The 21,428-nt window shown below is 47.6% G+C and overlaps 1 protein-coding gene, 1 long non-coding RNA gene and 1 other non-coding gene across 6 annotated transcripts in view; 1 reads left to right on the top strand and 2 right to left on the bottom strand.

Moving 5' to 3' along the window:
* Positions 1-17,702, bottom strand: part of TRRAP (transformation/transcription domain associated protein) — a 92,044-nt gene extending 74,342 nt beyond the window's left edge. For all 4 annotated transcript variants that reach the window (XM_081555720.1, XM_081555721.1, XM_081555723.1 and 1 more), the window contains exons 1-12: positions 16,994-17,702; positions 14,728-14,888; positions 14,257-14,306; positions 9,373-9,483; positions 8,242-8,346; positions 7,230-7,313; positions 6,426-6,482; positions 4,742-4,867; positions 3,147-3,224; positions 2,863-2,951; positions 1,939-2,035; positions 1,013-1,151 (exon numbers count right to left, since the gene is read on the bottom strand). In XM_081555720.1, the coding sequence (XP_081411846.1) occupies positions 1,013-1,151; positions 1,939-2,035; positions 2,863-2,951; positions 3,147-3,224; positions 4,742-4,867; positions 6,426-6,482; positions 7,230-7,313; positions 8,242-8,346; positions 9,373-9,483; positions 14,257-14,306; positions 14,728-14,827 (1,036 nt within the window). In that variant the 5' untranslated portion in view covers positions 14,828-14,888; positions 16,994-17,702. The remainder of the gene's footprint in view (positions 1-1,012; positions 1,152-1,938; positions 2,036-2,862; positions 2,952-3,146; positions 3,225-4,741; positions 4,868-6,425; positions 6,483-7,229; positions 7,314-8,241; positions 8,347-9,372; positions 9,484-14,256; positions 14,307-14,727; positions 14,889-16,993) is intronic.
* On the bottom strand, positions 14,390-14,599 carry LOC145533629 (small nucleolar RNA ZL1). The gene has a single exon (XR_014074216.1). It is a non-coding gene; the product is annotated as a small nucleolar RNA ZL1 (small nucleolar RNA).
* On the top strand, positions 16,760-20,362 carry LOC145531910 (uncharacterized). Its single transcript, XR_014072848.1, has 3 exons — positions 16,760-17,148; positions 18,940-19,115; positions 20,113-20,362. It is a non-coding gene; the product is annotated as an uncharacterized LOC145531910 (long non-coding RNA).
* Positions 20,363-21,428: the final 1,066 nt, after the last annotated feature.

The raw sequence follows: 21,428 nt of genomic DNA, 5'->3' as shown, positions 1-21,428 counted from the left end.
GGAACCTGCCCCAGTGCTTCACAGCAGTTCAGTCCAGGGTCCTTAGAAGCAGGCACTGACCAACCAAGGGGGCGGTAGTCCCTAAATGCCCCTTTATCCACTGCCCTGAAGTCATCCTTCTTAAAGATCTTAAGGTTGGTCATCACGGAGAAATAAGGATACTTCTCTATGTAAACTAACAATGGGCTTCAAAATAAATATCCAAAATCTTGTTTGGAAGGAAAAAAAAGCAGCAGCCTCTAAAAGCTGAATTCAACCAGTCTAACATTTAACCTAACTTCAGAGAGTAGTGTCTCGGAAACCTGTTGATCTTCGTAGAGTTACCAAGAGTGAAACCAAGCTTCAAGGCCTCAAAAGAGTGCCTGGTAAAGATCCACCCTGCCTGCTGGATCGGAGCTAACCGAATAAACGTGAGAAAGATTTCTAATCTGTCAGCACTTCAGCAAGGACAAACCTCCCGCTGCCTGGCTCCCCACCACACCTCCAAAGTCGCTATCACTCAGATGGCAGGAAAACCGAGTTAGTCACTCCAGACACGACTCAGTCACTTCAGCAGATTTTAAGACATTCCATGTAAAACTCTTCATCATTTTCACAGCATGGAGAAAGAAAACACTGTCTTCCTCTCACCTTTTAAAGCTCGCTGGCTGTGAGTCAGAAAAAGCAAATGACTATTTGCAGTGTCAAAGATACGCAGTCAGAAGGCAGACATGCTGAGAGCTACTCAGACTGTAAACTGGGCTAAGGAGACTGTCACATTAATTACGAAATTGTTGACAAGCGAAAGCAAGAACCCCGGTGGCAGGTGAAAGAGAGAGGTGGTCGGAGAGAGAGAGGAAGGAGGGGGAGAGAGAAAGAGGAGAGGGAAGAAGGGAGACACAGGAGAGAAAACACAGCCAGAGCAGCAATAAACGAGGAAAAGATCAACGGAGCCAGGGACGGTGAGCGAGCTGACGGCCCCGCCCACGCTCGCAGGCAGGCAGGCAGGCGGGCGGAGGCCAGGCGGACGTACGGTTTCTCAGCTCGGTGGTGAGGATGTGCTTGGCGGCGATCAGCAGCTCCTTCCGGAGGTGCGCGGTTTCCGCCGGACAATTTGAAAGCAGCTGTAACATTCCTTTGACCATTTGCTGAGAGTACTTAGTCACCAACTCCTGCACAAGGGAGAGGAAAGCAACGCAGTTACACTGGTGGGCGGCCGTTGAGAGAAATCCAAGTTTTATAAACTTTTAAAACAAAAAAAAATTTCAGTCGGACTAAACGTGGCTCAGAGGACCCTCAGAAAGCAACAGGCCTAACAAACAAGCATCAGCCCAAAGTCTGGTCAGTCTGTGTGTTGCCAGCCTGCCGGGAGAGGCGGCGACACAGGGGTAGTTTAATGGGATCATGGAGGTCCTTTTTATTTTCTTCGTCTTTCCAACTTTCAACAATGTCCCTGTTACAGGGAAGGAGGAATAAACATCAAAGTTAAAAAGCAAAATTCTTCACTCAGTCATCCCATCAACGTGAGTCACTAATGACACCTTGTGAGTCACTAATGACACCTTTAATCAGCTCAGAATGAGCTCAAGTCACATCTGCCTTCTGAAGCGTCTCAGGAAGTTATTCACGATAACTCAAGCTGACCAAAATATCAAAGGGCATCTAATTCAGATTTTTTACTAATACAAAAATGTCATCTCTTTGACATTCTGGAAAAGGCAAAAAACTATGGGGACAGAAGACAAACCGTTGTTTGCCAGGGACAGGGGTTGGAAGGACGAAACTGTGTGTAAGAGGGATTTTTTGGAAGATGGAAATGTTCTGTATTTTGATGTACTGGTTGGTGGTTAGGTATGCATTTGTTGATTCAGCGAACTGTACACCCACAAAAGGTGAATGTTACTCCTTGTAAATTATATCTCAGTAAACCTGATTTAAAACAGAAGTCAGTGAACTTACCTGGTAAATTCTGATGATGTAAGCTAAAAATGACAACGTTTTAATTTGAGCAGCAATGAAATCAGCATACAGCTCCTTGTTGTAAAGTTTATGTTGCCTAAGTGAGAAGCGAAAAAATTAACAATATTAGCTCGCAGTTCTTTAGGTGACATTATATCACCTACAGTAATTACCAAGCCCAAAAGGTTGATTTCTACACAGCAGCAAGTCAACGTGCCCACACTTTTATGCAGTTCTGAGTAACATAAAGAGGCCTTAAAGACATAAAGCAGGCAGTTCTGCCAGGCCCTTGGGCAGCAGCCACAACCTGAACCCCAACAGTCAATGGGAGACCGACCTGCCTGCTCCCCAAGGAAGGCGGCTATTTGAGCAATCAAAGACCTGTGCCACGGCCTCAGGGGTTCTTAGAGCAGATCCACCCTTAGATCCTGCCCTCAAGCGACTCAGAGCCAGACAGGCTCCAAGTCAAGAGACAAGTGATAAGGGGCTAAGGAGGAATGCCAAGAAGTCTGAGAAAATGCTTTGCTGAGAGGCTTCACGGGATCTGGCCCAGTCAGTGATTAAGGGTAATGGGGTAAAAGGGCCTCCTAGCCCTCATGCTAAGAGGAGCAGCAAGAAAACAGGCTTGAAGGTGAGGCGGCCTGGAACATCTCCAAGATGAAATCGAGGACAGGAAGCCCTAACGATAGTTCTAAATTTACATGACACCAAGGACAGAGGGGGCACGTCATCTTTCCGAAATAAGGAACGAAAAAAACCATTACTATCATCACCAAAATATAAGTTCAGAATGCCACAAATACATACAAGTTACACCAAAATTTTATCTAAGTTTCCTGTTTCACAAATGACGACAGCAAGTACAGTGTCACTTGGATTAAAGAGCTCTGCTGGTCGGCCACATCGCTGGCCGGGAAATCTCACCTGGCTTGTGCCGATACCTGAATGGCAATGGTATTCATGATCAGGGGCACAAATTCCGCAACGACATTGTGGATATTCACTTTGTAGAGCTAAAAGCAAACACATCAGATTCTCATGCTTTTTCACTCTGCTTATAGCGAACTCATTTGGCAGCAAAGACACTGTGCGAGTCATTACTAGGCACACGTGTAACATACACATCTATTTGCCACAGAAAAGCAGGTGTGTAAACTGTCATAAAATGAGAAGCCCCAAACCCCGGAAGCTACTGAAAATATGCATACCTGATACATTAACACAACGATGATGGGCAATTCTGCCAACACTTTCAAAGAAAGTGATCCTCTGGGAATGATGGAATGCTGGAAGAGAGGAATACAGAGGACTGTGGTCACCACCTTGGCACCTAAAATAGCCCTCATCAGTGTCCCACCGCTGAGCACCACCCGGTCAAAATAAAGGGAAGAGAAAACACTGACTCATCTCTGTAATTATCTGTGGTGAAAGAAGCAAAATATTTTGAAAACAAAGCACAAGAATTATCATTCAATGTAAAAGGTTTTATATTTTACAGCGTCATCACTTGTAGTAAAATCCTCAAGAAAATGTGTCAAAAAGAGATTCAACTCACTGGAGAAATTAAAAAAAATTTTTTTTTTAATCTATTATGGGCTTCCCTGATAGCTCAGTTAGTAAAGAATTCGCCTGCAATGCGAGACGCCGGTTCAATTCCTGGGTCGGGAAGATCTGCTGGAGAAGGGATAGGCTACCCACGCCAGTATTCTTGGGCTTCCCCTGTGGCTCAGCTGGTAAAGAACCTGCCTGCAATGTGGGAGACCTGGGTTTGATCCCTGGGTTGGGAAGATCCCCTGGAGAAGGGAAAGGCTATCCACTCCAGTATTCTGGCCTCAAGAATCCCATGGACTGTATAGTCCATGGGGTCGCAAAGAGTAGGACACAACTGAGTGACTTTCACTTTCACTTCACTTTCAAAAGAAAAACAGTAAGAAGTACGTGTGTACCTAGTTTTATTCAAAGGAACTTATAAACAGGAAAAATACTCACAATAAATATAAGAAAAAATAGTCTTTTAATATATAAAATCTCAAACAGGTAAGGAAAATATCAGACTCAAAACACAAATGGACAATGGATAGGAAAAGGGAAGTGAAAAAAGAAACACAAAGACTGATAAACAGAAGTTTCTAATTCAGGAAGAGCAAAGAAATTAAAACTTTGTTTATAAACTAAAATGTAGTTCCTACTTATCCTAGCTCATATTGAAACAGTCTGCAAAGCAGTAGAACAAATACAGATGATTGTCTTGATTAAATCATAAAACACAAAAGTACATACTCAATACATGTTCCCTATGTGGCAAGTGCTACAGATTTAACACATGAGCTGCAGAAAATAACAGTGTTACCTTCACAAAACTCACGGTTCATGAACTTTCCTACTATGAGAAAATGCAAGTGGTGGAGCTGTAACATTCAAGAACTTCTGTCCGCAGGGCCCACACTGGCAGGCACTGAACTACAGGTTTATGTGTAGTTTAAAGGGACCTCACTACCAGTGAAGCTAAGGACAGACCAGGGCCCCCTGCAGGGTCAGCTGCTGTCTGGTTCCCGGTTCCACCGTGATTATACCTCCGTCACAGTGAGCGACAGTTCACGCGCACACCTACAGAGCAAGTCAGTGAGGCTCTCTTGTGCGCACACACATTTCTTTGCTTGTTTTAAACACCTCCATGTGTTCAATTTTTACGAGAAAACCAAAAAGCTTAGTGGTCTAAAAAGCCAATACCTCAGGCGTCCTCTACCAGGGGGAGGAGACGTGGACAGAAGCAAAGCTAGGAGCGGAACACTGAGACACATACTGTTCTTGTCTCGCTGTCCTCACGCTCGGGGTTCACCTTCACAGCGATCGTCGTGATCATTCCGACCATCTCTGGGGGAGGGACTGTGTTCTCGGGGATCACCTGAGGGTTCTCAAAGTAACGGTTCTACAGAAAAAGAACAGAAGTCATTTTTCCTAAAGTCAAACACAACACTCCTTTTAATAAAACATGCCTGACATGGGGCGGGGGGACGCTCATTGTCCTGCCCATGTATGTGACACCAACCCCACAGTAGTAGGAGGCCAAAGTACTAGTACTCAACACGACACATCCTCCACCTTTAACAACAGACAACAGACTTGCCCCCAGCACTTTCTACTAGTTTTTCCTGGCTGATAGAAGACGAGAGGTGTGCCACATTACAGCAGCAGGATGTAACCCAGCTCTCTGGTGGTAAGAACCCAGGAGCCAGTCCTACTGAATTAACTTCCCGGTCTCCTAAATAAGGTCGGATATGGAACAGGAGCAAAGTACAGGAGATATTTTAAAAAGCCAGGACCTCACTGGCATTCTTAGTTCTCAATGGGATTTGGGCTTCATGTTAAAAAAAAGACAGCTTCATATGAAAAATAGCTCTTCTTTGAAAACAGTAGCTGACACGATGATAATTTGATAACTTAGAAGGCAATCTAAGTTTTATACACTACTAGCATCACCGACTCAATGGACACGAATCTGAGCAAACTCCAAGAGATTGAGGACAGAGGAGCCTGGTGGGCTAGAGTCCACAGGGTCACAGAGAGTCAGACACGACTTAGCGACTGAACAACAGCAGCAGCAGCAGATTAAAATCCTTACAAAACGAAAAGTCAGTTTTACCATGTGTTAATTTTTAAAAAATTCAAGCTTAAAAAAAACCTTTACAGTAGAAACTCTGAAACAAACACATTTATGCACAATGATCTTATACTACGGCATTACTTGCAGTAGCAATGATTTGGAAAATGGGGGGACCAGGGAGAAGGTCCGAGCACACAAACATGGAAGAGTTATCGGTCACTCAGAACTACGACTGCCGGAGGGAGCCCTGGAGGACGCGCCCCACTGTAACGGCCAATCCTCGCAGTGGGGGGACAGGGAGCGAGGAGGTGCTCCCTCTTCCACTCCACACACTTGAACACGGGTGGCCCTGCTCGGAAACAGTTCTTTCAAGATACGGAAAAATTTTAATGACACAGAAAAATGCTGCAAGTATACATCAGTCCCCAAAAAGCTTCAAGACTGTGAGTGCAAACCATCTCTACAAAGCACAAAGTGAAACTCCAAACAGCAATGTCAATGGTTGCTTACAAGTAGAAGGGTAATTATGGACAATTTGTTTTCCTTTTTTTTAATACAAAACTTCTACAAGAATATACTGCTTTATGTAAAAATGCAGTATTTAAACAATGAAACCAAAAGGACTCTTTTTCTCCAGTGGCTAATCTATCAATTGCTATCTGGGAGATGCTCAAGGACGGGGCAGCCAGGCATGCTGCAGTCCACGGGGCTGCAAGAGTTGGACACGACTTAGCAACTGAACAGAAACAATTTATCAACCTAGATTTTGACTAAATTTTCCTCCTTGTAAAATTAGCACCCCTCCAATTATTCCTTCAACCCTTTGGAATAAGGAAGGCATAAATATAAATGATAAATTCAAATAATATAAAAAACAGCATACCACTACTTTTGGAAGCTCCTTGTAAATCTGTTTCACAAAATCCAAAAAATGATGAATCTGAAAAAAAAAAAGACAATGTAAAGATTGTTTGTAAACAGAAAATGCTTACAGTAAGAATAATATCAATAGTCTTCATATATAAGATCTCATGAAACAGGCAAGAAAAATGCCAGAGTCAAGATACAAACAGGCGATGAACGTGAACAAACAGACCAAACAAAGAAACAGACACACAGACTGATAAACAGAAAACACGTTTCTAATTCAGGGCGAGCGAAGGCGTGACGAGAATAAACGCCACCTCGCGCCTTTCAAAAAAGTAGCAACACCACAAGCTGGAGAGACTGAGCCAGGGAGAGTCCCTCAAGCTGAGGGACACAAGCTGCTGAATCCCTCTGGACATCAGCGGACCGACGTATCTCAGAGGCCTTAGAACACAACACCTGTGGCCTGGGGATTCTACTTCTACAAACTCAGTCTACAAAATAATTTAAACTGTAAACAAATACTCGCTTACAGTCATAAAGTAAAAACTCTGAAATGCCCTAAGTATCCAAAACTGTAAAAGATTATTATATAGCCATCACAAATTAACTTTACAAATCATCCTTTATGGTTGGGAAAACACACACATATAAAGTGAAGGGAAACAATCAGGATATGATATGTTATCCACAGGAGAATTATAAAACAGACAGACACGTAAGGTGGGAAAAAGAAGCAAGGAAATTCAGAGTGAAAAATTCACACAGCAGAAGGAATCTGTCAGTACACTTCATAAATGCCATCAGAATAAACACTTACTTCCTGGGTGATGGGCGGCCTGAACTGTTTGTGTAGTTCAATAATTATTCTTAGACAAATCAGCACATTTTCTTCATTTTCCGTCTTTAAAAAAAAAAAAGCATTTAGAAGAGCTGTATTACTGAAAACTTATCCTACTAAAAAGATTAAAGAGTATTTCCTAAGTATTTTCTGCATATACACCCTCCATCAACCCACTTAGATGTGATCTGCAGAAAACTGATAAGCCCGCAGAACACAGCTGGCCCAGACAGGACGGTGCGTGGCCTCTGGGGGACCATCTGAAGGTGTCCCACAGGTAGGTTCTGCGCAAGTCAACAGATGAGTAACCAGCAAGTCACACTACGAACCGAGGTCTTAACAGACACGTCTCACTGCTTGAGAAGACTGCCAGAAGCAGCGTAACTGAGCACCCCGCGGGCACTGGGCCCTGTGCTAACACGGCACGCACCATGTGAGCTGGGGTGTCATCCACGTCCTAACAGAGGAAGCTAAGGCTCAGGGCAAGAGGAACGGGGCTGACGTGACAGAGCTAACACAGCGCAGAGCCAAGACCTGAGATCAACGCTACGCCCTCCAGAGCTCATCTTCCCAAGGGGCCCAGAAGCTCGACAGGACGCTAAACACGTCAAGACTGAGGACAGCAAGAAAACGACTCCAGAAGCTACCTTAACAGGTGCCACGTGGATTAACCCAAGAACCTGAGCTTCATGGCTACCATGCACCTACTGTGCCTGACACACAAACACAGAGGCACCAAGCCAGTGACCCCCAGGCCACCGCCCACCGTGTCTACTCAAGCCCCCAGTGAGTCAAAGGAAGATCTTCATTTAATAATCCTTCCTGGTCATCTGGCTGGCAAAGTGGGAGAAAACAGGCAGTTAAGAAAACTTCTATGTGTGAAACAGAATTTTACTGAAAGAGAAACGGTTGTTTACACACAGGATTTTACTGTAAGAAAATCATTAAAAGCTTTGAAAGTGGCTAAATAAAAAGAATTCTCACAAGTTACCTCTAAAAAGCGAAACATCACAGACAGAACATTTTTTGTATGAGGACGAAGATGCTCGTTGGTTGGTATTCTATGAATTATTTCAAGAACAAGCTTCCGCAGTTGCTGTTCAAGAGAAACAAAGGTGTAAATGTGAAACCCTTCCCCGAGCGCCAAGGTAATTTTCTGCATCCTGCGGTGTCACACACGCCCGCACTCAGCACCAGAGCCACCACGCTGCAAGATGGAGCCCGTTTTACAAACAGCCCCGTCAATTATTTAAACGTAATCCAAAGCATGCAGTACAAACTGGTATTTTCTGTATTTCCATAGCTGTGTGCCAAGTCAAGTAAGCCAAATTTTCTTCCACACCTGGTCACCACTGCCAGCAGAAGGACACAAGTGAGCACAGGGGGTGTGAATTTAAGATAAAAAGAGCAGACCACCAGTGAAACTTCATGGCCATCTCCCTGCGTGATCTCAGTTCAGCTCCTGGGACGAGCTCTCCAGTTACCTCGGACCGAACGACTAATCGTACCGCAGGCTGTGCCGGGCTTTTGTGATTTTGACTACAGAACTAAGAACTCGAACGGGACTCAGAGGGACATCTGGAGCTGGTGCCACCCGAGAATGTTTCATTCAGCAATGCACTTTCACTGGTGCTGCGGTAATTTCTAAAATTCTTTTTTTAAGAGATACAAGCTGAAACATTTATAGAAAAAAGAAGATGATGGGGCTGTTTTAAAATGATCAAGGTAAGTGTGTGGGGGAGGTGCGAAGAGGCGGCGGGGGTATAGATAAAACCAGGCAGTTACAGGAACTGGAAACTGTGGGGTTAGAGTTGGGCACGAGGCATGGGGAGGGTCGTGAAATTCTCCCCCCCGCTTGTACACACGTGTGAACTCGGCCACAACACGCAGCCCACGCACGCGCACTGGCCAGCAAGTGTGGGGAGGTTAAACAGTGAGAGAGATGGCCACGAGGAAATAAAACCAAGACATCTTCCTGAGGAGGCCAACGGCCTTCGGCAAAGTGACCCTTATCTGACAAAACCGCTCTCATTTTTAAGGGCAGCCGTAAGTGTTTTGAGTTGTTTTCATTCACAAGGGCTGGGACCCCTACAGCAGGACATTCTTCTCTTGAACAGATTACCTGGGCTGGTTTCTCTTGAAGAAACTGAACTTCTCCATCTTGAAGAAACGTAAGGAATCGAGGGATGATATGTTCCAGGAATGTGGAATATTGAGGAGAGGAAGTCACATTCTAATCATGCAGAAAGAAAAGAAAACCCCGTTAAGGTCTATGTACATATAATTCCATTGCAAATTCACATATTACAACCATCTCAAGAAACACTTTGGGAGCGCTGATAGCAATTGTTAAAACTTTCAGATGCTTTAATGATAATATAGTTTGAAATAAGTTGACTGCTGCTTCTGAAAGTCAAGAGATTTCAGAGAACTAAAACTCAAGAAAATTCAGTGCTAAAATTTATGGCTCAGCCTAGAAAAGCTGATGCTGTGGAGAACATTCACTTCGGAGCCTGTCAGGGCTGACAGTGCTACCCTCTAAGGGGACTTGATCTGAATCTCTTCATCTGGAGAATGAGGAGCCTGACCACACTAAACTCTAAAACTCTAGCTTATCAGTTAGGCTGATATGAGTTAGGCGAACAACACTGGTGTTAAAAGGAGACTAGAAGTGAAACTGCAGTCTGGAGACAGTGAAGTCAGATGGCGACCGGGGCAGGGTCCGGACCCGACTCAGCAAGTGTAAACCTGGGACAAGCACCTGACCTCCTGGGCTTCAGTGTCCCCACCTGTGAAGAGGCTATTATTTCCTGCCTTACGTAACCGTGTGAAGATTACATGAGCTGATGCATGTAAAGCTTTCCACACTGCCTATGGTAAACGCTCAGCGTCCCTTCACTATTATTTACGGCACCCCTGTGCCTCACACACACTGTGCTCTGTGCCTTCCATTCTTTCTCCCTCGGTCCTCACCACGGCTCTCTAAGTATTTTGTCCATTTCACAGGTTTTAAAAAAACTCCGAGCTCGCTGACTGCCAGTCACAAAGCCTTGGGACGTGGATCCCACTTGCGAGCACCTAACACCCACGTTCTCCTCCCTCTTGCCCTTTCAGGCCTCAGCCGCACGTTCAACACACACGACTGCGCTCCTATCATGCGCTCAATGGGGACGAAACGAGGAGGAAGGTGGACAGAGCCCATGTCCTTGGAGGTGGGGAGGCAGCAGTGCGGCGGTGAAGACTGGTAATCGAGAAACGATCTCATAACACGGAACTATGACGGGGGAAGTGCTGGGCTGGCAACTAAGGGAACCCAACAACGAGGCCTAACTGACCGGCCGGGACCAACGGCGGAGAACACCCTCCCCAGGAAGGGGTGTGGGTATGAAAACCTAAGAGGCCAGCAGGGGTTAACCACGGGACAAAGTGGGAAAGGTCCTAAGAAAAGGACATGCGAAGGCACAAAATGATGAGAACGTGTGCGTGTTAAAGGCACTTATTGGACTTTTTAAAGTTTCCATGAGGCAGGGATGGGAGCATGGGGGGGGCACTAAACTTTCACTATCGTGAGGCTGAGAAGCCCGTGGGTCGAGGCACCGGGGCAGCTCGATGTGTCTGGCGCTGCAGACACTGATCTGGGCAGAGGACACAGGTCCAGGGTTGTCTGCTGCCTGAGGAATCTATGGAGGAGAAAAATACAGGCAAAACCCAGGAAACTGTGTGCCGCCATAGGAACAAAGAAAGAGCCGCCACTCCTGGAATATATACCCAAGCGCTGGTCTCCCAGGGCCAAGTTCAACTCCAGGGGCTCAGCCCACAGCACGCTGGGCAAGGGGGCACCCCCAGGAGCTGGCAGCCCCTCCCCCAGAAGTCCGCGAATCCATGGAGGACAAGAACTGTGCTTGTCGCTTTTCATCCCCAACATGTAACTTCTATGAAACACTCCCATTCAAGGGTTCAAGGAAAAGAGGGTAAGAGTCGAGCTGGAACATTATCGAGGTTATCAAGAAAGCCAGCTCATCGACCCGTCAGCCCACACCATCCAGATTCCATAGCCTTCAAAGTATCTTGAGTATCAAGTTTCTCCCACAGGACAGATGCAACAAGTTGCTCAGTTATTATGCTAGGATTTCAACTCAGCCCCCAGCTTTTTGATCCACAGGAATTTTCTCCGTGATTTCTAACTTGAACGTTTCTCTATTTTCTGTTAGGAGAGACAGTCCATATGATACTTACATTGCTTGGAAACTTACCCTAAGTGATTAATGAAATGAATTTCTAAGATTCTTCAAACTCTTGGGAAGTTTTCATTTCACTCATTTCATTTAAATATTTAGTTCTGGGATAGGAGCGATGGTAATTTAGAATTAACGGTCATTCCAAGTGTTTCATACTTCAAAGGACTCAGTCGTCTGAATTTCATTTAAGCTAAATGTCCATCAAATAGATTTCAAAAGGCACTATTTGGAAAAGCCCCAAGTGCTTTTCATTCTAATTTAATCGACGCATCTGAGACCAAAATGGGAACTGACTTGCTAACTGCCAGACTCTTGCCAACAGGAGAGGAAGGCGTGAGACACTTCACTGGAAGAGCCCCCTGCGCCCACAAGGCCTGGCCATGTGCCACTCCTGCAGCATCGCAGGCAGTGCCATGATCTCGGCCTCTCAGGTAAACCTCTGAGGGCTGTGGTTCTGTCAATAAAAGGCAGAATGCAGGCCTTTCCTGTTCTACTCCCGCTTTTTTCAGTGTTTTGTTTCGTTTTTCTTAAACAGTTTGCACTAATAGCTTGGGTGGAAGAGAAAGCTCTTTCGCTCAATCTCTAAATATCTCAGGATTTTTTTTTTCTACCTCAGTACAAGGCAGCAAGTTCTTAAAAACATCTATTTAACACAAAACAAAACCAAACAATTCCCCTACCAAACAAAAATCCCATCCACTACTATATACAGTAAGGGTCGGATTCAATGCCACTAACATTCATCTAACGCTTAGTGATTCAAATGACAGAGGCTAGGAAACATTTTGTTCTTAACAATCATTATTAGCTCTGTGAGAAAGGTTTTACCATTCCCGCATCAAAAACAAGAAAGTGACTTTCTCTTTGGCCTATGAGACTGACTGGCACCAGACTAACCGTCAAGTTGGACGACATACAGATAACAGTTTTGGGCACTGGACCAGAAGCGGTGCAAGGCCATGATCTCCAGAAGAGGGGGAGCTCACCAGCCGTGCCCCTCCTTGACTCTGCCTGGGTCCCATTTCCTGACTGGGCTCAGGAGGCTGGAGCCCAGGGAAAGCACCTGGAAAGTGGCTGGAATCTGCAGGGCAAAGCCCCAGAGGAGAAGGAACTACAGAATGGGGGTGTGGATGGTCTCCAGCGAGTCCTGGACAGAGCACTGGGCTATACTTCTGGTAAAGGAAGGTAAGACAACCTGAGGCTTGCCAGGGAGTGGGGGCTCGAGGATTGAGAAATGAAGAGATGTCAGAGGTCTAGCAATGTTAGAGGATATTGGGGGTCCAGCCTCGACACAGCGCAAAGACCTTAACACCTGGAGACACCTCAGACATTCAGCTGATGAAGGACCACGCCCCCGAGGAAGGCCTAGTTTAGCCTCAACCCAACAAGGTCTAAAATCAATCTCCAGTGAGAGCCACACTGAGATGGGGTTCGAAGGCTGAAGCCTACCAAGTCAGAGGGACTTGGGAAACCCTGTGGCCTTCCCACAGACCCTCTCTGCTGCTGCTAAGTCGCTTCAGTCGTGTCCGACTCTGTGCGACCCCATAGACAGCAGCCCACCAGGCTCCCAAGTCCCTGGGATTCTCCAGGCAAGAACACTGGAGTGGGTTGCCATTTCCTTCTCCAATGCACAAGGGTGAAAAGTGAAAGTGAAGTCGCTCAGTCGTGTCTGACTCTTCGCGACCCCATGGACTGCAGCCTACCAGGCTCCTCCGTCCATGGGATTTTCCAGGCAAGAGTACTGGAGTGGGGTGCCACTGCCTTCTCTGACAGACCCTCTCTAGCACAGCATAAAACCAAACCTCCACAAGTTCACTGAGATCGGCCAGCACCCGCACTGCTGACGACAGTACAAATTATCAACTCTTCCAAGAGAGGTAACAGAACCGAGGGTCCTTATGTTCCACGCACAATGCCTGGTGTACAATCAAAACCTACCAGACATGCAAGGAAGCAAGGTAATGTGACCTATAGCCAACAGAAATCAACCTTGATAGAGCCCCAATTTTATATTTAGCAGAGACTTCAAAGCAGTTACTATAATAAATACGTTCAAAGTATAAAAGGAAAACATGGTCTCAATAAATGAAAATGAGGAATCTCTGCAGAGAGGTGACATCGAAAGAAGAAACAAATGGAAATGATAGAAAGTACAGTGACTAAAATTTTAAAATTAAAAAATACAAATAAACTGAAATTTAAAAACAGCATCACAGCAGATTGGAGATGAGGAACCAACAGCCATTGACTCTGAGGACAGATCAGAGAACGAAGAGGGAAAAGACCGAAGAAAAATGGACAGAATCTGAGCGACCGATGTAACATATAAAACTGTAAACTGCGAGACCCGGAAGAGAGAAACCGCGTCTCAGAGAAGTTATCAACAGGAGAGCCCACGCGGAAAGGCAGCACTCATCCCACACAGTAACACACCGTCCATTACCTGACATAACAAATCGACAACAGAAATCTGAGTGTATTCTGAAAGCATATGCCTAGAAGAGATATACGATGTTTGAAAAGTGAAAAAAAGGCCAAATACCTAAACAAAACAACATTCCTCAACACTGTCTGGGGCTCACTATCACTAGTGTGAAGACAGTGGACAACACTGTCAAGATTTTCAAATTTCAATTTTGAAATACAACACATTACATTAACAAAGAATATAACTTTTAGGTGACTAGTGAAAAGACTAACAAGGAAGCTGTAGCAAAGCACATGTGTTTACCTCAAAATGAAAAGGTATAAAATTAAAAAGATCATACCTCGAAATTTTCACTAACTTCCTGCATCATTTTTAACTTTGTTTCATCAGCTGTAAATAACAAAACAAATGATCAGGTAATTGAAATTATGTTAAGGATGTTCCTAAAAATTACTGGATTTAATAATTTAAGAGAAGCAATCAGATCTTATCAGTTTGACTGTCATGGTCCAAAAGCAGGCACACAACTAGTTCCCTACAACCAGTCACACGCATTTGTACTCCCAGACACACGTGTGCATGCACAGACAAGGATACACATACACACACACACACACACACACACACACACACACGTGCCTCTTTGGAGCTCCAGCCAGTAATGCTCATCACTTTGCTTCTTCACAAGGCAGAGAAAGGGGATGTTAGGATAAAAGTTAATGTTACTACTTATCTCAGTGTGTGCATCATCTAAACTGAGATGAAGGTGTCACATCAACACATTTCTTGATGACGAAAAGGATCAACTCACGTGTGTTTACATCCGTGAGAGCTGCCACAAACTGAAGGTATTTTTTCATCAGAGTGGTTTGGTCAACCACCGTGGCCCCTTGTGTCGCAACAAATGCCATTTTTCTTTTGAGTTTGTTTGTTTCTCAAGAGAAAAGTATCATATCCATGAGTTCGCCCAGCCTACGAAAAGAAGCACATTATTAGCTAACTTACTGAGGGCATAAATTCATGATCTCTAGGAAAATCTTACCAAAGTGCCTGTGTTAATCTAAATACTTTGCCATTAATTCAGAAAAAAACACGACTCCCTCTGCTGTTTTTGGAAAGTAAAAGTTACTAAGTCCATTCTGTTCATTTCTAAATATGACTTTTATACACAGATGCTTCTCTTTCCTAGAGTATGTCCAGCTTTTCCTAGGCGAGGGGTCAGCAAACTCTCTGTATAGAGCCAAACAGTAAATATTTTAAGATTCTGTGGTCTGTCACAACTTTTGAGCTCTGCTATAGCCAAAAAACAGCCATAGACAACCTGCAATAAATAAGCATGGCTGTAATTCATAAACCTTGACATATGGACATTGAAACTTGAATTTCACTTGAAAATTGTACAATGACACATTATTCCTCTTTTGATGCCCCTCCAACTATTAAAAAAAATTGTAAAAACCATTTTCAGTTTTTGTGCTGTATAAAAGTAGCCACTAGGCTGGATGTGGTTGGCTGATTGTGGTTGGACCCACTTTGCATTGGGTGACCCCAACTTCACTGTGCAGTAAAATCACCAGGTACCAAACGTGGACTCCCAAGCACCAGGCAGAGACTGAGGTTCAGGGAGGAGCCCTGGGAAGCCGTAAATTTTGTTCCCACCTGGGCACAGGTCAGGAAACACTCCTGGGATGAAAGCACAGGTGCTTCCAAGAAGCATCTCAGTGAGCTGGAAACAGGTGTGGATGACCACACTTTAAGCACTGCAACTCCAGGTGGAAAACCAGGAGACCTGGTTCCTGTACTAAGAGCCCTACTAAGAGAACCTGGTGCAGCTGCTTTTATCCATCCTCCGTGCGTGAATACCCGGCTCGTTTCACTCTGCACGAAGGGGCAGTTTCTTTCTTCCTTCAACAAACACACCACGAACTCCTCTGCAGGCCCTTCCACGGCCCTGCCTCCCGGCTTACGCTCCCCTGCAGCTCCCACTTCTGCGCCCCCCAAGCGATGGGGACCACCGCCCCGCCCCCCCACCCGAGACCAAGAGAGAGCTCCTTCCGCCCCAGCGCCCAGCCAGCCAGAAGGCACTAAACGGAACCAACCGGCCGCGCTGGACGAGACCCGATTTCGGGCTTCCTCCTCACCTCCCCACCCCGAATCCTACCCCTGGGGGACCCGAGACTCGGGGTCACGGCCTCCCCTTGCCTAAGAAACTTCGGGGAGCGGTTGGGGAAGGGCGTGCGTGCCCAAGCTTTTTAAAATGCTCGAATCCCCCCTCCTTTCCACCGAAGGCTTCAAACTCTATTTTCCGGGATCCCGAGGGGCCAGGCTCGCTCTCGGCCCGGGTTTGGGGGGCGCCCCTGAGGGGAAGACCTCCCATCCCCGCCTTGCGGGCTGGAGAGCAGCTCCAAGAGAAGGAGGCCGAGGGTCCGAGCCTGGCTTGGGTACCGCCGCCGCGTCCCGGCCCACGTTCGGGGCTTGGGGGTCGGGTGGGGGCGTTTCGGGGTGCGGGGGGAGCCCCCCGAGCCGCCGCGCCAGCTCACGACAAACGGCCCCGCCCCGCCGAGCCAGAAGGGGCGCTGTCGACGCCGCTACCTTCGCTCCGTGCGCCGGGCCAGGGAGAGCCAGGAGCCTGCGTGGAGGCCGAGAGCGGCCCGGCCGGCCCGGGTGTGCAGGGGGGACACGGGGCCCCCCAAGCCCGCCCTCCTATCGCCCCCGCCTCCAACGGCCCGCGGCTCCGCTCCGTGGGTCGCCGTCCCCCGGACGCCCAGCGCCGGGCTACGGCGGGCGCCGAGGGCCAATTCCCGCGCCGCTCGCCCTCCGCCGTCCCGCGCTCTGCCCGCCCCGCCCCCGGGCCGGCCGCGCCGCCCGGCCGGAGCCCCGGGGTGGGGGGGGGGGGGAGAGGGGAGCGGAGGGACCCCAGGGGCGCTCGGAGCCTCTCTCCGCTGCTCCGCTAGGCCGCCGCGCCCGCAGAGGCCTCCTCACGCCCGGGCCCCGCCGGAGCCGCCGCCGCCGCGCGAGGGCCACCCGGAGCAGTTCCGCCGCCCTCGGGCGCAGGCCTCCCCGGTCCGAGCACTTACCCCGACCTCGGCGGCCGGCCGCCCGCAGCCCCGGCCCGCAGAGCCCCCCGAGCCGAGCCCGCGTCTCCGTCGCGCCGCGCGGCGAGCAGTCCCGCCTCCGCTTAAAGCTGCCGCGCCGGCCGCCCGAGGACTAGGCCCGGGCGCACCGCCTTCCAGTGGGTGCGGCCTGGACGGGCGGCGGGAGCGGGGAGGGGCGTCACGCCGGGTGGGCTCGGCCGGGCGCTTTTAAACCTCCGTCCGCTGGGGCGGGGCCGCCGGCCCGGGGGGGTGGGGAGGGAGCGGCAGGCAGGTGACCCGCGTCTCTGGGCTCTTTCTGCCCTAAACGTCTTCTTCGGAGCCAGGAAGCTGGGGAGAAGGGACGCTTGCGGGGCGCGCTGCTGCGGGGGCGGTGGGGGCACCCTTAGCAGGCGGCGGACGGGCCCAGGAAGAGGCCACCCCTGAACGGAACGTGGCAGGCTGGGCGGGGCTTTCTCCTTCGCCGGCGTCCTGGGGGTCCTTCTGAGCCCGGGGAGGGGGAGGAGGTAAGGAGGGTCTTTGGGAAGGAGGAAGGCTGCAGACGGACGCAGACCCTGGAAGCAAAGGGCAGCCCAGGTGTTCTGCCTGGAGGTGGCCGGCCTGGTCAGTTGCTGCGGCTCCATCACCCTGAGACTAGACCGCAGACGAGGCGGAGGCCTTGGACCAGAGCAATGATGACAGGGAGTGAAGGCCCGGGCGCCCTGGCGTGGGCTGGACCTAAAGGTCCTGGAAGAGAAACGTGCCGTCGGATCTCACCTATAGACTCCCATCTTTGAGAGTGGTTGAGTGATGAGCTCTTCTGGAAACGTGTGGTTAGCGTGTTAGATGGACAGAGCGCGAAGTGATGACCTGACCGACCTCCACCTGCTCCATGACCTGGCTCCACCTCCTTTTTTTGACAGTACTTCCCCGTGCCCCACCCCACCCCCATCATCACTAACTCACCAAAATCTTTGTGTTCCCTTCTCAGACGATAATTTCACACCTGGTAATAAATAGAGCTTGCAATTCCTGCAAGATACCCTGTTCAGAGACAGGCTTCTTGCTTTTGTTTAATGTTGCCTCTCAAGAACAAGCCTCAGCTGAAGCACTTGGGATTGTTAAGTGGATGCATTGGTACTTAGTGCCAATTATTTCTGCCCCAGGAGAAATACAGTGAGAACACTCCTTCCCCCACTTCCAAGCAAAATCCTCTCTGCTCCTACCACCACCACCCCCAAATGTAGGAGGTCCAAAGTTGGGGAAAGTTGAAAAATCTAAGGGCTAGAACCAGTGTGCTAACCAAGGTCATTTGATATTGTTTGCAGTAGGGAGAGGGGGATAATCAAGAAAGAAACAATTGTAGACAAATCCTTTGATACATTTCAGTTTAATTGCCTGTGATAAAGACCTCCAGTTAGGGATAACAATGGCGAAATTCCTATGCTTTCCCATGGCCTTAGCTTCTCCTCCAAAAGTACCCATCATGCTGCTATGATTTTTGCTTGTTTCCTTGTCTGTCTCCTGAATTAGCAGTTGGAGACAGTGTCAACTTCATCTCTATCATATATTAATAAATGATATCATACCCCTCCTCTGCTTAAAACCCTCCAAAGAATAACCATTTCAGTTTATCCTCAGCCCCTGGCCCTGTGCACCTTCCAAACGTATTCTTCATGTTCCAGCCACAATTGCCTTGCTGTGCATCCTGCCCACCTAGGACCTTGGCAACTGGTTCTTCTGCCTGGAATATTCTTCCCTCAAAGGCATAAAGCAGGCTGCTTGTCATCCTTTATGAGCTCAAATGTCACCTCCTCAGAGAGGCCTTTCTTAAGGCCCAATAAGAAAACCATCACCCCCCCCACCCCCCGCCAATCTCTCATTATACTGGAATTTTCCTTAGAATCTGAAGTTTCTTAATTACTCATTTATCATCTGGTTTTCCCTCCTAGACGGAAAGCTCCCTTCCTGTCTTTCTTTACCAATGTATTCCTGTTGCCCATTGGATGCTGTCTTAGTCTCCTTAAGCTACCACTACAAACTACCACAGACTGGGTGGCTTACCCAACAGAACTTTATCTCGCATCGTTCTAGCAAGTGGGAAGTTCAAAATCAAGGTGCTGCCAAGGTAGGTTTCATTCTGAGGCCTCTTCTCCTGGCTAGCGGGTGGCATCATCTCACTGTGTGCTCTCTCAGGAGATCAATCTCTGGTGCTTGTTCCTCTTCTCATAAGGACACGAATCATATTGGATTAGGCCCCCACCCTTATGACCGCATTGAGCCTTAATTGCTTCTTTAAAGGTGCCGTCTCCAAATACGGTCACTTTGGGGGCTATGCCTTGACATATGAAATTCTCAAGGGACACAATTCAGTGCATGATCAAATGTATAAATTTGTACCCTGTATGAACCCATAGGGCAGGATCAGCTGGGACACTACAGAGAATACAGGGAGCCCCAAAATGTTAAGGCAGGTGGGCACAATCACTCTGCAGAAGTGGTCCCTGCATGGAGTGGGTCAGGGCCTCAGCCTGACTTTTTGAGAGTCATCAAGAACCCACTCTTCCTCTCTCTCCCTCCCTGATTACCTTTGCCTTACCTGTTGGGCTGGCCCTAAGGGTCCCACCCCTATGAAGAACCTTCCTCCCTGATGAATCAGTAAATCCTCCCTAGGTCTCATGTGAGTTTCATCAGGGTGACTGGGTGTCCTGAGGTCAAAAAATTCCAGCAGAAAATCTGGCAGAGTGGAGGTCTAGGCCTGGAACTATGGTGAATTCAACAAAGAGATCACCCTGAACTCCCTTTTGCCCCCTCCAAACTACCATAGGATTTAACCCCAAAAGCCTCTCCAGAGCTGATCTGGGGTGATTGTTATCAGATCAGGGGCCCCCAATTCCCACAGTTACATTTCCAATGAAGGACAATGAAGATTTGTGGTTGGAAGATGAACACTATGGCCATTGCCCTTCTGTTACCAAAGGGAAGTCTAATTATATTATTTTGCTAGGGCCAACAGACCAATACACCTGCTTTAGAAAAATTTTCAGCAACAAGAATGTACCTCAAGACAGGTGCTGGGGGTGTCCCTGGTGGTCCAATGGTTAAGAATCTGTGTTGCAATGCAGGGGACGTGGGTTCCATCCCTGGTCCAGGAAGATCCCACATGCCTGGGGCAAGTAAGCCCATGCGCCACAACTACTGAGCCTTCCTGCTGCAACTACGGAAGCCTGTGCGCCTAGAGCCCATGCTCTGCAGCAAGAGAAGCCACCGCCATGAGAAGCCTGTGCACCACAACTAGAGAGTAGCCCCCAGTCACCACAACTAGAGAAGAGGCCGTGCAGCCATGAAGACCCAACACAGCCAAAAATAAATAAATATCAAAATAACATTTAAAAAAAAAGACAGGTGTTGTGAGAGCCCAGGAGAAGGAAGGTTTCTGGAGGAGGTGATACCTGTGGGAGATTAAACAAGGAGGGCTCAGATCAACATCAGCTTCAGGGTAGCCTTGCCAGGTGGCTTCTATGACATAGATATGACTATGGTTGCTGGAAAGTTACCCAGTGTAATGTTACACATTTTTAAAAGTAATAAATGTTATTATTCTTTCTATACAGTTAGTAAATTTTATTTTTTTTAAAGAACATATTTGTCATTTTAACTTTTTAAATTAAAAAAAAACACATTTATTTGGCTACACCATGGCACGTGGGATCTTTAGTTGCAGCATGCAATCCCTTAGTTGAGGCAGGTGGGATCTAGTTCCCTGACCAGGGGTCGAACCCTGGCCTCCAGAGCTTGGAGTTTTAGCCACTGAACCACCAAGGAAGTTCTGCAGTTAGTACATTTTAAAAGCCACTAACAGACAGACTTTTGAATAATGTGAAATAATTAAATATTTGAAACAATTTATAACCTTAACATATTCTTTTCTTCTCAAGCACAATGTTCTCCTCAATTCCTGATGGACAAGCAAAATTCTCCCAATTCCTTAAGCAATTCTAATGCTGACAGCCAGCACTGATTGAGCACTTAACTATGCCCAAGTACAGACTTCCTTTGTGGCTCAGTGGTAAAGAATCCACCTGCCAACGCAGGAGAGGAAGGTTAGATCTCTGGGACGGGACAATCCTCTGGAGAAGAAAATGGCAACCCAGTCCAGTATTTTTGCCTGGGAAATCCCATGGACAGAGGAGCCAGGTGGGCTATAGTCCGTGGGGTTGCAAAGAGTCACATGTGACTTGGCGACTAAACAACAATACCAAATGTCCAAACACTGTTCTATATGTTCACTCATTTTACCCTTACTGCTGTCTCATGGGGGATTATTTTTCTTATTTTAGAGAAAACTGAACTGAGGCGCCAGGACAGTTATGTGACTTTCTAAAGGTCACAGAGCTCTCAGGGAGAATGCAAAGGCTACTGCTATTTGTCCCCACGATAG

This window comes from Giraffa tippelskirchi, chromosome 13, assembly GCF_054371585.1.
Source record: "Giraffa tippelskirchi isolate mGirTip1 chromosome 13, T2T-mGirTip1v1.2.pri, whole genome shotgun sequence".
Taxonomy (NCBI): domain Eukaryota; kingdom Metazoa; phylum Chordata; class Mammalia; order Artiodactyla; family Giraffidae; genus Giraffa; species Giraffa tippelskirchi.
This window is presented reverse-complemented; position numbering and strand designations above follow the sequence as displayed.